The sequence below is a fragment of the Pygoscelis adeliae genome, unplaced genomic scaffold (genome assembly GCF_000699105.1).
Source record: "Pygoscelis adeliae isolate BGI_AS28 unplaced genomic scaffold, ASM69910v1 Scaffold4, whole genome shotgun sequence".
In the NCBI taxonomy this organism is placed as follows: Eukaryota; Metazoa; Chordata; class Aves; order Sphenisciformes; family Spheniscidae; genus Pygoscelis; species Pygoscelis adeliae.
The window spans coordinates 17,701,560-17,716,927 of record NW_008824986.1 but is presented as its reverse complement, the minus strand read 5'-3'; the positions used below and the strand labels follow the sequence as shown (position 1 = coordinate 17,716,927).

The 15,368-nt window shown below is 38.6% G+C and overlaps 1 protein-coding gene across 1 annotated transcript in view; it reads left to right on the top strand.

Annotated features, from left to right (window-relative positions):
* Positions 1 to 3,046: 3,046 nt before the first annotated feature.
* SHOC2 (soc-2 suppressor of clear homolog (C. elegans)) overlaps positions 3,047 to 15,368 on the top strand; it is a 39,483-nt gene continuing 27,161 nt past the window's right edge. Inside the window, exon 1 of the mRNA XM_009325955.1 lies at positions 3,047 to 3,985. Coding sequence (XP_009324230.1) covers positions 3,283 to 3,985 — 703 coding nt within the window. The 5' untranslated portion in view covers positions 3,047 to 3,282. The remainder of the gene's footprint in view (positions 3,986 to 15,368) is intronic.

The window sequence follows — 15,368 nt, the reverse complement described above, 5'->3', positions numbered from 1 at the left end:
GGAATCACCAGGACACAAATGTTGCCTTGTGGCAGAGGAGGTTACTGCTTCATGGAGTAACTGGGTGAAATCTGGCTGGTACCTGCTGTGCACCACAACTCTGCAGGATGGTGGGACCTTCTGCTGTTGGGAATCCTGGCCCTGATGAGCAGGCAGGAGAAAGGGGAAATGCCAGTGACTCCAGAGGGGTGAGGCTGTTCCAGTCGAGGCATTTTCTTTGATGTGATTCCCCCTGCCTTGGCTTTTATTGTGTTTTCATCTGGAAAAGGTCTCATAAGCTTTTTCTTCTTCTAAGTTACAGTTGTAGTCATTCTAGGTATTAGAGAATTACTTTATTTGGAAAGAAAGAGGCTAAACCTTCTCAAACTATTTAAAATACATTCTGCAGTCTCAGGCAGTAATTAAAATCCTCAGTAAAGAGATAAAAATGACATAGGTGCAGTACATTTACCTGTTAGCCTTTTGTCACTCTGAGCAGGGAGTATATTTTGAAGGTCTGCTGCACTGTGAGCTTGGCTCCAGTTTCCGTGTGTTGGAAAACCATGGCTGCCTGTGGCTTGCCTGCAAGTTGACTGCCTCCTAACGTCTTTAACTGTGACACGGTGTTGAAGTCTCTGGTCATGACCCTTTGTATTGCTCTGAATTTTCTTTATATGTTTCAGATGATGTTTTTAATGACTTCTCAATTTTAATCCTTTTGTATAGGCAAAAGATTTTTGTTCCTTACCAGAAACTGCAATGTTAAACTGGCATATTGAAACAGGGACGACCCCTGCCCCCCCCTTTTTTTAGGTACAATTAAAGTAATTGCGAATGAAGACAGTGAAATGTGTGCAGATTATTTGGAGCATTTGCACTACCGAGCTGCTTTCAGCAGTGCTAATCTCCAGCCGTCTTTCCTTTCTGAGGCTCTTTCAAAACCTCCTTCAGCTGCAGTGCACATAAGAAATGAAACAAATCTCTTGGCAGGTCCTAAATTTGATTAGATCGAACGCTCATGAGAGCAGCAGCCCTTTGAGTATTTTGCACTTCAGGGGCTTGATGTGGAGCAGTAGCTGTCTGGCACTGCTACCTGGCTGAGTTTTCTGTGTATTATCAGAATTTAGAAACTGTGTTAGGTCTTGATTCTTTGTGTTACCTTCCATACTGAAAACAAGTTGTCAGGCATCTCAGGCTCCCACCCTTTTAGTCAGCTGCGTTTTTGCATTTGGAGTCATTACATTTCATATTGCTGGAGTTTTACAAGCACATAGATTATACAGTGCTGAGAGCAAGTTTTAAAATACAATGTAGTGAGGCTGGTAATCTTGAGGATAGGTCAGGTTAATGGATGGTGTAAAAGCTGTGTGGAAATCTTAAGGATGCAGTAAGGAACCGGCTTGTGCTGCTTTAGAGAACTCTGTGTTGGAGAAAATTTCCAAGTTAAAAGCTGTTGTTGCTTGCTGCTGCTAGCAAACGGACATGGTCCTTTACAACAGAGTTGTCCAGAACACAGTAACTGGAGGCAGCAGGGTTTTTTGATATTATGGGGTTTGTAGCACACACTGTGATACTGCAGCAGTAATGAATCAGGGTGAAGGACTGGAAGACACCTCCTGGGGAGGCTCTCTTTTGAGCTTTGTTACTAAACAGCTTGATTTGCAGCTGAAGTAAAGTGGCTTGCCCTTCTTACCGTCCGTAAATAGATTTTCTTTACTTTTTTTTTATGTGAACGAATATATTGAGCAGTGTGCTCCTTTGTGTTCTCCGAGCACATGTTTATACTTGAAGACACACATAGCATAACTGCAATTAAAATAGTTACTTGAGCTTTGCTAAAAAAGTTTGTATTTCTAGTACTTGCAGATGGCTTAAGTATGCAAAATATTATTTAATTGATATTGATTATGAGCTTTATGAACTGGTGCAGGAGATGGGATGCCAGGGCAGCGACACAGCTCCTATGGAGGTTTTAAGGGTATTTTAACATAGCTCAGGTGGCTAGGGAAACAAGGTACTCTTCTGAGATACAAACAAACTTTCTTCATCAGTGAATGCTGCATAACAAAGGGAAGTTGATTCTGGGCTAAAAGGTGGACTAATATGGAGACGTGAAATTATTGTTGCCATTGATTGACCATTTATTTTCTTCCACAAAGATACATTCAAAAACCTCTCCAGAATATTCAGAATTGTGAAGTTCTTGGGCATGTCATGTGTTTTAAATTGAAACATGAAGCAAAGTTACTTTCTATGATGCATGATGATTTTGTAAAAGTGTAAATGGGGCTCTATAGGTTTCAGACATCTGTTCACTTATTAGGCTGCATTATAGTCATCGAGGGCAGAAAAATTCAAGCTACTGTCTAAAGGTATGTTATATCCTAGTCTCATGAGAAATTCCTTCATAATTTTGCTTGTCTTGAAGCATAATATATTATTTCTTCTAAGCTTTCAGTTGACTTTGATAGGTTTATTTTAAAAATCGTCGTGTCTATGTCTTCAAAGCACGTGAAGCTGGTGACAGCGTTCTGCTCCATGTTAAAAGCAGAGACCTGCGCTTCAGAGCCAGTCAGAAGGGAGATCTCGAGGTGAAGTGTTCGTGTTACAGTAGTGTATTAGATTTCACTGTAGATCGAATTGAGACTCTTTTGTGCTGAAAGAATAAGCCTGTACAGATTTGTTTGAAGAGGCAGGCACTTAAAATTATAGCAAATCTTTATTGACTGATTGAGAGTGGAGGGGAGAGAATATTCATGTTGATGACCAGAGTGTTATGCTAAGAACTAGCTAAGACATAAGACAGTGACTCAAATATAGTACTGAAGGCAGTATTATGTTTAAGAATTGTAATTTTTCTTTCCTCATGTATACTAATTAGTATATAGCTCTTCTACCACAGTGGGTCTTATGAGCAATATATGTAGTATTTTTGGTTTGGCACTGGGTTTTTCATTGACATTTGAAGAGAAGGACAAATCATTAACCTGAGTTAGTGAGCACAGCCTTGATGTAGAAACATTCAGCACTAACTTTCGTTTCTCTTCTCTCTGTGTTACAGAAATACTATTACGGAGCATTTGACCTTCTAATCTCTACAGCTGAATCTCCTGATACCAGGATTAGGAAGGAGTGCCTTCAGACCCCAAGAACCAATATGTAGCAAATGGCTATCACACCTCCAAAGCTCCTCCCTTGATTCAACGCTTGCATTTTTTAAGGATCCTTGTCACCTCAGCAGTGAATTGTCTTGTGAACTTCAGAAACAGATTTCATGTGGTGCTTGCTAAACGTCGAGTCACCATGAGTAGTAATCTAGGAAAAGAAAAGGACTGTAAAGAGAAGGATCCAAAAGTCCCATCATCAAAAGAAAGGGAGAAGGAGGCCAAAGCCTCTGGAGGATTTGGGAAAGAGAGCAAAGAAAAGGAGCCTAAGACCAAAGGGAAAGATGCCAAAGATGGAAAGAAGGACTCCAGTAGCACGCAGCCTGGGGTAGCTTTTTCAGTGGACAATACGATAAAAAGACCTAATCCAGCCACAGGTACCCGCAAAAAATCCAGCAACGCTGAAGTGATCAAAGAGCTAAATAAATGCCGGGAAGAGAATTCAATGCGCTTGGACTTGTCCAAGAGGTCTATACACATGCTTCCATCAGCTATCAAAGAGCTAACGCAGTTAACAGAACTTTATTTATACAGTAACAAACTGCAGTCCCTACCTGCAGAGGTGGGCTGTCTTGTGAACCTGATGACACTGGCCCTGAGTGAAAACTCACTTACCAGTTTGCCTGACTCTCTTGATAACTTGAAGAAACTGCGCATGCTTGACCTGCGGCATAACAAACTTAGAGAAATCCCTTCGGTGGTGTATAGGCTAAGCTCTCTCGCCACTCTTTACCTACGCTTTAATCGTATAACTACTGTGGAAAAGGATATCAAGAACTTGTCAAAACTCACCATGCTTAGCATACGAGAGAACAAAATCAAGCAACTACCTGCTGAAATTGGTAAGTGATTACACTGATTGAAAGTTTAATTCTATGCTTATGTTCATTTTGCAATTCAGTTAAGTATACATAAACTGCCACTTCTCCAGCTGCACTTCTCCATTTAAAACTTCATAAAATTATGCTCATGATCATACTGTTGCAATGTTAGCTTATATTGAGAGTAATCAATACCTCATGTGTGTATATATATATATATTTTAAAACAACAAAAGCCCTTTTTCTTCATCTATCATCTTAAAGTCAGATGTATCTTGTTTTCATCTTTGCCTTGTGCTTTCACATATTGTGTCTTCAGAACCCAGATGGTTTAAAAAAAAAAAGATACAGGGGCATATTTCATTTTAAGATTTCTTTATAAATCATTTATGAACTGTTGCAAGTTATAAACACGTTATGGGCATGTTACAGAGGGGTGTGACCATGGTAATACAAGGTAAAATAGGTAGCTACGTGCTATTACCATGAGCAAGCTGTTGGATGCTGTAACAGTTAATAATGTAGGTTAATGATTCGTGAAAGCCTCTACCTTTCATAAGTCATGAATATATTAATACATGGACTCTTAACATAAAGTGACCAAATGTTGCATGGCTGATGAGTCTCATGACTTTTTAATGAATAATATTTGTTTTTCCAAACATTGTTACAAAAGTTTGAAAGATGGTGAAATAGTATGAAAGTGGCTTATTAATTTAAATAGTTTATGACAAAAAATGTGCTGGAATAGCTGTATATCAAGAACTCTGAAGTTGTTCCTAGTAGATTGTGATTCATGGAAAACATCTCTTTATCACACTGTTCTCAAGCAATATTTGAACAATGTATGTGCCTCATAAAAGGGAGATTCTATCATTAGTGTTCTTTTTCTATGTATCACCAGTTTTTAAAATGCAAGCATAGCTTAGTCCCTTTAGGGGGAGGGGGAACATAAACTTCATGCAGTTACGAAAGTGCTTCAACTTCAAGTGTGGAAAAAAACTTGTAAAAGCCTTTGTAACATTGTGAATAATAATTCCTGTGCCCTGTTTTTAAAAGCTGATGTGGTACTTTTTCCTGTTAACCAAGCGAGTGTGCGAATATGTTGTGTTACTGAAGCTGGCCCCTATGCTCACTAATTTTGCAAAGCTTGGGAAATGCTCTCGTTTGGATCCCTAATAGACCTTTTTCAAACCAGCAGTGTTTGCCTCTTTCTCCTGCACCTTGATATGAAAGATACATAAGATAACATGTTCTTGATGGCAGGAACTCCTGGGCATGTCTGAAACTGCTAATCATGTTACCAGCAATGTCCAGTACAGACAGCTTCTGTACACAATAACAGGAGTGAAGAAATGTAGTGAGGCGGTCAGTTGTTGGTCTGAGTCTTTGGCTCCCTGTAGCAGCTATTGGAATGGATTCTACTCTAGCCACAGAAACACTTTTTTGCTAGGCAAAAATTAAACGGTTAATGTGGTATGTTTTCTGATCAACATGATTTTTGAGTTGGCATGAGCATCTCTGCAATCCTGGGAATTTCCCCTGGGAGAACTAAGGAATTATAATTTTGACCTATTTTGACACTTCAGTTTAAGTCCAACAGCCTCTTCAAATCTTCTACTAACCAAAGAATCATACTGGAAACCATGGGGCTGATGTTTGCAAAAAAACCCCCAACATACAGCGTGTTTCTACCTCCATTGAAGAAATTGTGGCCGATTTAGCTGGTTGAGCTGTATTACACAATTGTCAGTACTTTACCTGGGTCTGTTTGTGGCTCAGTTATTAAATGTAATCTAGCAAAGAGTCAGCTTCTGAGGTTCAACTGGGGATAGTACTAATACATTTAAATTAATACTAGTGTGTGAAAAAAAGCTTTTGTGAGGCATTGCATTCCAGTGTTTGTGTTGCCCTTTAGAAACTTTTTGTTGGTGTGTTTGATACTTCGGACATTATTGTTGCTGTTGGAACCTCTTTGTTTCTTAACTATTTTGTTTGTTGAATTCTTATGGTTAAGTTACATTGAAGTATGTAATTTCTGTATGTGTTTGTTCACAATAATCTTGAAAGAGACCATGTGTAACAGTTTAATGGAGAAATTTAGTAGATATATGTATCATGAAGGAATATATGTGACTTGCTTCTTTTGTATTTTTTTTATTCTTGTCTTGATATGCATACAGGCAGTGTTCTCAGTTCTTTATCAAACCCTAGCTTGAGAACATTACTTTACTTCTGTTTTTTGTATCCAGCAGTTAGTCGTGCCTTTATTTGTATTGTGATAATGCCCATGTTCCTTGTTACGGGTCAGCACCTCATTGTGGAAGGCATTTTAGAAGCACAAATGCAAGATGACTGTCACCCTTATGAAGAATTTCGAAGGGAAATCGCTATGTTCAACAGCATCCTTTTTTATTCACAGTAAATTTCTTTGACTGCAATTTAATCAGTTGAAAAATAAATTAATTAAAGGATTAATAAGTTTAACACAAATAATTTTAACTGCAAAGACATACAGAACAGGTGTTTGAAAACCTTTTTCCTCAAATAGTAAAAACAGACAAGATAGTTTCACTTTTATAATTGATTTCTACTCGCTCACTTTCATGTATCTTTGTTCTAGTACAAAGATGAAATGTTTGAGTTGGAAACACAGCTGAAAAATGAAACTGAGAAATGTATTTCTTACTTTCAAATGGAATTTCTGTTTCTTTAATCACTTGCTATTTCTCTACATTTTAAATGTGCACTTTAAAATAACCTTGCCTTTTAAGTCCCAATGATTTTAATCCCCTGTAGGTTTATAATGCAGTTCCTAAATACTATATACAAGCCAACACTTGATATTATCAGCTTGTAAATAACACAGAAATTTTTGTTGCTGCAAAGCGGGAAGTAAAATGAGGCCATTATCTTTTATAAAGCAGTATCATGCGGAGCATTTCAAATTCTTTTTGAAAATACCCCATTGTTCTAAGGCCTAAGGCTCACATATCTGATGGTAAGCTAGTGTGCTTGTTCATATTTTTAAAAATTCAAAGCTTATGTAACCTGCTGTCTTGTCCAGCAAGGAAGAGTCTTGCAGCAGGTAGCTACGGTGTGTTCATGTTGCTAATCTGGTACACAACTGTGCGAAGAATCCTGGGTTTTCTTTACTTTGTCTTTTGGAGGTAGACGTGCTACAAAACGTTGCCCTGGACAAAAAAAAAAAAAAAAAATTTAAACCCTAGACTTCAGCTTGAAAGTTGGGATGTTGCTACTGTTCCCTCAAAGAGCCAGCATCGAGTGTGATGGAATTAAAGTCTTACCCTGGTGCTAGAGACTTGTGATGGCTTTCACTACCACTGAACACAAAATACCAGTTCTGTATAATTATAAAAGGCCTCCCAACTTTAGGACCTTGCTGCTTTAAAACAAAGGGTCACCTGATTTGTAAGCAATCATCCCATTTAATTACTTTTCTAGGAATCTATAGTCTCCAGCCTTATAAAACAAAGTTTATTTTTCTATTGCTCTCAGTGAAAGAAATTGAAAATAGGTCCTGGAGTCTTAAGTGCTCTGATGTTTGAGACCTTTCTTCCAACACCCAGTATGTCTATAACTAGTTGATTTTTGTGCCAGGGAAGTTTCACTGTTCTTAGATGCAGCAGTTTCCCTCTGTTGCTTACCTTTGCTCTCCCACTGTACGTGCTGACAGCAGTCATATCTTCTCCCAGCCATTACTCAGACTACAATTTTTAGTCTTGCATAAAATCTCCATTCCTTCTGTCACCCCGCTATCCGTTTTCTGTGTTGCCTTATGTTTTGAATGCTGAGCATGCTTGATTAGTTTGAATATACTGTTCCAGATGAGAGTTTCCCTCTGTGCTTGGAGATAACTCTGTCCGTGCATCTGGATCATATTGCAACTGTGTTAGACTTATCATACAAATGCTCTTGTGACCACTTAAGACACCTGCGCTCTTTGCCTTCTCTGTTCTACCTCTCCGCCAGAGTTCAACCCTGAGATCCTAGTAGAAACGTACTCTTTTTTAAGCTACTATATTTCATACAGTTTCCATTATTCTTAGTTACCTGTTTCTTCCAATGCCTCTAGCTTGCTAGAAAATCCTTGCTTTCTGACTAAGTCATTGCTGCAGACACTGTACGAGATTGGTCTTGAGGTGGATTCTTAAGAGTTCTGGAGAGGTAACCTCCATCCAAGCTGATATTTTCACTTTTTCAGTCCTGTTACGTCCATAGCAAGTTGTAGTCAATTCCTCAGGTATCTTGACAACTTCTACTAGTCACCTGACTCCTAATTATTTTCTGTATGCTACTACATCAGACATCTTTGTGGAGTCTAGATCGACTAGACTGAATAAACCAGGTCTTCCATATTTTTGTAGAATAATGTTAACTCTTTATGCCAAACTAATTTAATATTTTACTGATACTTTTTCAAGTAACTTTTTATTTGTCTGTTTTCATGCCTTTTGTTAATGTTTCCTGCGTATTCTGTTGGTCTGCATAGTGTTTAGATGACTGTGAGGTTGTCAGAATCTCCCCTTGTTATTCCACCTATCTTAAATTTTGAATTGATAGTCTCCAATCCTATGGTAGTGTTCCTTGTTTGATAGATGACATGTAGAAACTATACTACTGGTCATGTGACTTCAAAATAAGTTTCTAGAAATGCTTATCTAGAACATCTACTGCTCGCCATACAAGCATACAGTACTAATACTTGTTAGAAATAGATTCCTTTTAGAGAAACCTGAAACTAACTCTAAAACATTTCTTAAAAGCCTGAGTGAAGGTAAAACATTTAACAAAATGTTGTTTGCAAAACACATAGTTGATCAGATTTTAAGTGGTCCTGGAAACTGCTTTAAAACAACTGACCTGTTACGGCGTGTATTGTCTTGAAGAAAACTTAGTAGAGGTGAACCTACCAGCACTGAGCTGCTGGGAAGTAATCTAGAGTTTGGTTCTGTTTTGGGCTTTAAGCTGTCTTTAGTAGTTAAACAACACAAACTTAAATGAGGTGACTACACTGGGGGAAAAGTTGCTTTGCATTTAAAACAAACATTTTAGTGAGAAAGAGGAAATGTTATTATCTATACTTAGTAAACAGATGTGTGTGTTTCTGGTCTTCCCCCCCCCCCGAATACAGTACCTCTCATTCCCTTGCATCCAGTTGCTTTATTATAGGCAAGATGATGACAATAACGTTTCCTGTCTTTTCAATATTCAGAAGGCTTCTTAATTTTAAATAGTAGTTTACTCAACTGAACTCACTCAGTAAACCAAAAAATGAAGAGAATATCTTCTTCCAAAGTACAGATAATAGTCTTTTAGTAACTTGGCAAATTCAGGCTCTAGGTACCTAGCAAATCATTGCTACTAGTAATTTATTGGAGTTATCTTAACACTTTTCCAGCAACATATATATTGCTTCTACATTCTTAATGTGATTGAAATTATTTTTATAGACTGCATAGTAAGCTGAGGTCTTGATATGCATTGTTGTATTTTCAAATATAAATAGATTTGTTTGAATAAGATCTAAAAATACTTAAAAATCCATTTAACTGAAAACATATTCCGAGGTTTGGTTTTTTTAAGTCTCTTTTTTTTTCATGTTTAGCCAAAAGCTCTGTTCAAGAATGGCTGAATTAGGGGGAGCTTTCATGAAATGGCTGTGCTGATGTGTAACAGCTTCATGATGTTAAAAGGGGCAGTATCCACTCCCCTCCTCACAGCTTCCCAGCTGCTTGCTGCTTCTGCCTCTTTCATCTGAGCTGTTCCTTGGTGAGCTGATTTATCTCACTAAACTAACAAAAATATTAATGGTTTTGCTACTTTTGTTGTCTGTTACTTTACTTAGTTGAAATCAGTGAAGTTTCAGATAAGACTGGAACTGGTGTAGGAGGAGGAGTGGGAGTGCATGAACTGGAACAGGGAGAGCAGGACCGCCACTTTTGTCTGCACTGAGCTGTTAAATCAGCTTGGCTCGCTGCAGCTCACTTGTGAAACCTCACAGGTAGGATTGCTCATGTTGTATAAAAGCATGTGAAGTGCACTGCAAGTGGTTTGAAGAAGGATGGATTACTGTCTGCAGAGAGCCATTGAAAATGCATCATATTTGCAGAATCTCTTTCTCTTCCTTTTCCCCCTGCTTTCCATGTCTTGTTCCACAAAACCTTGTGGAGTTTATTGGGAGTCCTGGTTAGCATGAGCTCAGCCCCACCTTCCTGAAGCAATTTTTTGTTATGTTTTTATGTATAGTGGTGAGAATTCATTGATGCAAGTTTCTTGATGGCAAAGCTACTCTATGTTGCTCTTTGTGAACCTAGTCTTTCTTACAAATTGCATCCTACCTAACAGTGGTGATAAATTTTCAGAGTGCATCTTGCCCAGTATCCTGCTTCTGACTGTAGCCCTAAGCAAATGTCTGCATAAAAACAGGGTAAGTGTATATATGAGGCTTAACTTGACTGCTTTCCCAGATCCAGCTATTTTCATATCGGGGATTTCCTGAGTCTGGTGCAGCTTGTCTGTAGTAATTTTCAGTAGACTCCTCTTCCAAGGGCTTGACCATTTTTTTCCCTTTAAACTCCTATAAACACTTTGCATCCGTAGCAAGATCCACAAGTTTGTTTTGAACGTTGTTCTTGACTAAAAGGTCACTGTTACGCAGTTGTTGAATATATATACATACCGAGTTCAAAAGCAGAACTTACCTGTTCACTTGGCTGTTGAATCTCGGGTGGCATCCATGAAATAAAACCTTAACAGAAAGGTTTCCATGTGGAAGCTTTGCCAAAACACAGTCTGGAGGGATACTTGTGGAAACGAGTTCACAAGGTGGACTCCAGCTTCATCGCCATATCTGGTAAATTGTCCATTCCACTGATATCAAAAAGTTGAAGATTAGAATGGAAGAATGCGAACACTTTGGTGAGTCAGACGGTCAGCACGAGAAGGATGAAAACCAGAGGAACTGTCTTGGGATGAGGCCAAGCAAATACTTCAATTTGCAGGCTGTTACTTAAGCAAGCCTTTTGCATTTCTTGTATCAAGAGTTTTATTGCATTCCTCCATGTTGTGTTGAAGAAATTGTTTTGCACAATCAAGTTGATAATATTTTCTTTGCAAAGACAAGGTTGCATCTTATACCAGTTTTGGATATATTTGTCTTAGCACACAGAGCTCAAATGGCAATAATATTGTCAACATGGTTGAAATTACATTTGCAGAGTTTCTGCAAGTTTCTTAAGACTCCAAATATTGTGTTTTCTGTCTGTGAATGCAACTCTTATTCTATGGAGAATCTGGTCAGGGCTGTTCTGCAAGGGAAATATTTTTAGATTGTAATTCAGGGAATCTGCCTACACCAGACTTGGAATGTCTCTGAGACTCTCGTCTGTTCTTCCCTTCCCCCATCTACCCAATATTTAGATCATTTGTGGTTTCTTCACTACTTTGAAACTCTTTTTCCTAACACTTGCACCTGTTTGGTTTTCAGTAGCATAGACAGCAAACCAGATGTGTGCAGCTGCATCAGTTCATGTCTGCTCGCTCCATGCTGAATATAGTGCCTCCTTATTAGTTGCAAAGCTTTTCAGTGATGCTCCGAATTTCATTTCCCCTTTTTTTAGCAGACCTGACAATATAGAGAAATATTTCTTTACATTATTTGTATCTAAGAAGCCCTTCTTCTGTTTCAGCGGTTTGAAGGAAACCAAGTTGTGTTCCTGGGCTTAGTTGGCATGCTCATGTCTGCAAACACAGCGGTTGAGAATATTTTTATATTTTTGTATTCTAATGTGATAAAAGCATGAACTTATGAACAGAAGTGGAATAAATATAGGCATTGATATGTGTGTACTGCACCCTAGAAGTCAGAGAAAATGACTGCTTATTTGATCCAGTTCTGGTTGCTTTCTTGAGCTGGAGGAAGGGTGAAGAACTTGATTTTGGCCAGCTTCAGCTTTGGCGTCTGGGTTCCGATTCCTGTGAAAGCTCTTGTGGGGATGCAATTTTGTCTTGTCATCTAGTCAAATTCCTCCTGATTAAATTTTCTTCAGACTGGCTTTAGGATAATGATTAAGTAGTCCTGCCCTTCTGATCTACTTGCAGAGTTTATTGGGATGATGCCTCAAGTGTAATTCCAGTAAATACCAACAGCTTGTTAGAAGTCCAGCCTTTTTTTTGCCTTTTTTAAATATCAGTGCTGCAATTATTTTAACTGTTTGAATACTTTCATAAGTGCTGAACAGAGGGAAATAATCCTTTGCTGCTGCTAATGCAGCCCAATAGGTGGTTAGCCTTTATTATTTGAGAGCAAGCACACTTGTTCCACACTCAAAATGGACAGGATCCAAGATGTGACCCCAGGTTCAGCTTCACTAGGAGCCCCTGGTCCTTCCCTGCAGAGCTGTTTCCTCACCAGCTGGTGCGAGGCTGTACTGCTTTACGGGGTTATTCGTGCTAGGTGCAAGACTTCGCCTTTGTCTTTGCACTTCATGAAGTTCCTGTTGGTTTATTCTACTGCCCAGCTCAAATCCTGCCTTGAGCCCTTGCTAAGACTGTTTCTTCTACATGTTTCACATGTTTAAAATGTTGTTTGAACATGTTTTTAATTTTATTTATATTTGTTACTTTCAGTTATAAACAATAAATAAAGTGTTTTGCTATTGTGTCCTGTTGAAGCTTGTTTTAGACCAGATTGAGTCTTTCTTTTCAGTTGAGCTTAGCTTCTGTGTTTTTGAATGGTTCCCATAACTAGATCCTGTTGCGCGTTCTGCAAATTCTAAATATTTTACTGTGCTTATTTCTTACATGACTATTTTAACTTTGGTACATAAGTCACTTGTGACCATATTAAAATTGCATTCTTTCTACTCAGTAACTTTTCTGTGTAAGTTATAGTCGTGCAGTAATAATTCAAAATAGATCTGACTGCTTAACTGTTCTTTTGGGCAGTTGGTAATGCACAGCAAAAAGTTCAGGCTGTCTGTTACAGTGATGTACTCAAATCTCATAGAGAGGGAAAAGATTCTGAAACTGTAAAATGGTTTTGAATTTTTTTCTAAAATCAGGACACTTATCCCAGAGTTCTATAGACAGACTAAAAATTCTTTTGCCCCCCTCCCCTTTTTTTTGTGCCAGCAGAGTACCTAGTGAGAGATTAATAACTACCAAAGTTACTTGTAACTTGTTCCCAGCATTGCTGATTTCAGATAATTTTTCTTTACAAATTAGCTTACAACCAGTGTTCTGACGCACCAGCCTGAAGTCCCACTAATATTTGCATTCTCCTCTTCCTTGTACTTTCCATAGGAGTGTTGATCCTCTTGCTGTGTCATCTGGCCCAGGATTTATCACGTCGTGAAGGATTTCATAATTTTCAATCTGCTTAAGCATGGGCAGGCATGGAGTTAATCCAGTGGAAAACAGGCTATATTACAAATTGTGTTTGCCGTCCCAAGAGTGTTGCCCACTGAGTGCATTAGTGGTAGGAGGCACTGAAGCCTCTACTATTGACCTGTACTGTCTCCCTATATGACTGTTAATCTGTGTGTACTTTTATATTTTTTAATGAATCCATATTTTGTTTTTTGAATAGCCAAGAAGAATTTTCAGAGGGATGTAAGTTAGGGCATGTAACTTGGTCCTCTTGTCATAACAGGCTTTCAAGGTTGGCCATGTAATGGGACTATAATTCTGCCTCATTATGCAGAAAATATTAGTCATTTCATAATGCTGGGGTTTTTCAGCAGGTATATTTAGCTTTGTCATACTATAACATTTAGTCTCCGTGCATGTGAGAACAACAGTGAGGTGATTGCTCACCCCATCTTTTTTAAGGATTGTTGAGATGTATGCTTAGCTGTATTTTTAACAGTGTTTTTAACTGGAAGGTGGTTGGGAGTCTTTGCAAACTATTTTATCTGAAAATGCGTGTGAATCATCTGAAATTTTTATCTTGTAGAACTTTTTAAAATACAAGTTTTTAAAAACTACATAATAGGATGTAACTGTTTTGTGAAGATTTATAGAGAAACTGCTTTATGTGTTTCATATGGGCACTACTTCTACTTCAAAATCTTTTATTGTCAAGCCAGCTAGTACATGCAATTTCTGTCTGCTTTCTTGGCAGATTTTGAGCTTCAATTGCTTTTTTTCCCCTTGCAATTACAGTGCAATATAGTTTTAAAAAGTAGTAAAAAAAAAAAGGGGAGGGGGGGGGGGGGAGGGAGAAAAACCCAACTGCAAACCCCAGCCACCTTAGTTTATTTTCTGATTGTCCTGAGGATGCTTGTCCCTTTAATGCAGTTGCAAATAGTCCATAGAGAATCCTTTATTCACTACTGTGAGCTTAAGATCTGTCTATTTTGGCCATTACTTGTGGCGAAAAGAGTTAGTTCGTTTTTACCTGTGACTAGTATTTCCCTAAAGTAGTGCTTGCCTTACTCCAGTGATTTCGGGTGTTCGAACAGTCCTTTGGTGAAGAGATGCTGGAGTTCTGTACGTGGTGAACGGGAACGGGTTTTTCTTTAGTAAACTGCTTTCTGGGTAAGGCTGATTTTGAGCTGCAGCACGTTTCTAGCTGGTGTATTTCTGTTAAATTGATTAAGATATGAATGTGTTTCAGCAAAGTTTGTTTATGTAGTACACCAGAAAAGAGCAAATGTTGATTCTTTAGTATGAGTAAGATCATGAGCTCCATACTCATTAGCTGTTTTTCTTTTTGTACCTGAGCAAATCTTTCTTTTAGGAAAACTTTTCTTTTTGATTTTGACATATGCTTCTAACCCTGGCCAAGCAAAAATGCCAAATTTCAGTTGTACCTTGGTGAAACTTATTTTCACCTTTTTTGGAGAAGCATTTCCTTCAGTACAGTTGCCACTGTTCAGACAATAAGAAGGACACTTTCAATGACTGAAACAAGCTGGCTTTACATCGGCTCCTAGGAAAAGCATTGTGCAGATGGCCTTAAGTTTGGCCTCTTTGTTCTTGCAGATCATTATTTGTTGTATCGATTGTTTATACCATGTGTTTATCCTGGCATAATTTTTGAAAGAGCTGCTGTTGTGCAGCAGTGCAGTGCACAGTGTGTCCATTCACGGGGTAAACCACTGCCGTCAGTCAGCCGGTGAAAGAGCTGCCCCAGTTCTTTAGCTGCTGGCCTGGCGGCAGCGCGTTCTCCATACCCAGAGTGGTTCTGGTCCCCACGTACTGGGATGTTTTCAGTAGTGTTGGTCACGTTAACTGCAGTGTTGCTGGTACTTAGACCTCCATGCACGCAGAACAGAGAGCCTCTCACCCAGGAAAATAGTTAGAGTTTAAGGAGAACACGGGGCAGATGGTGCTCATGAGCCACAGGGCGTGACCAGCATTGGTTTGTAAAGGACTG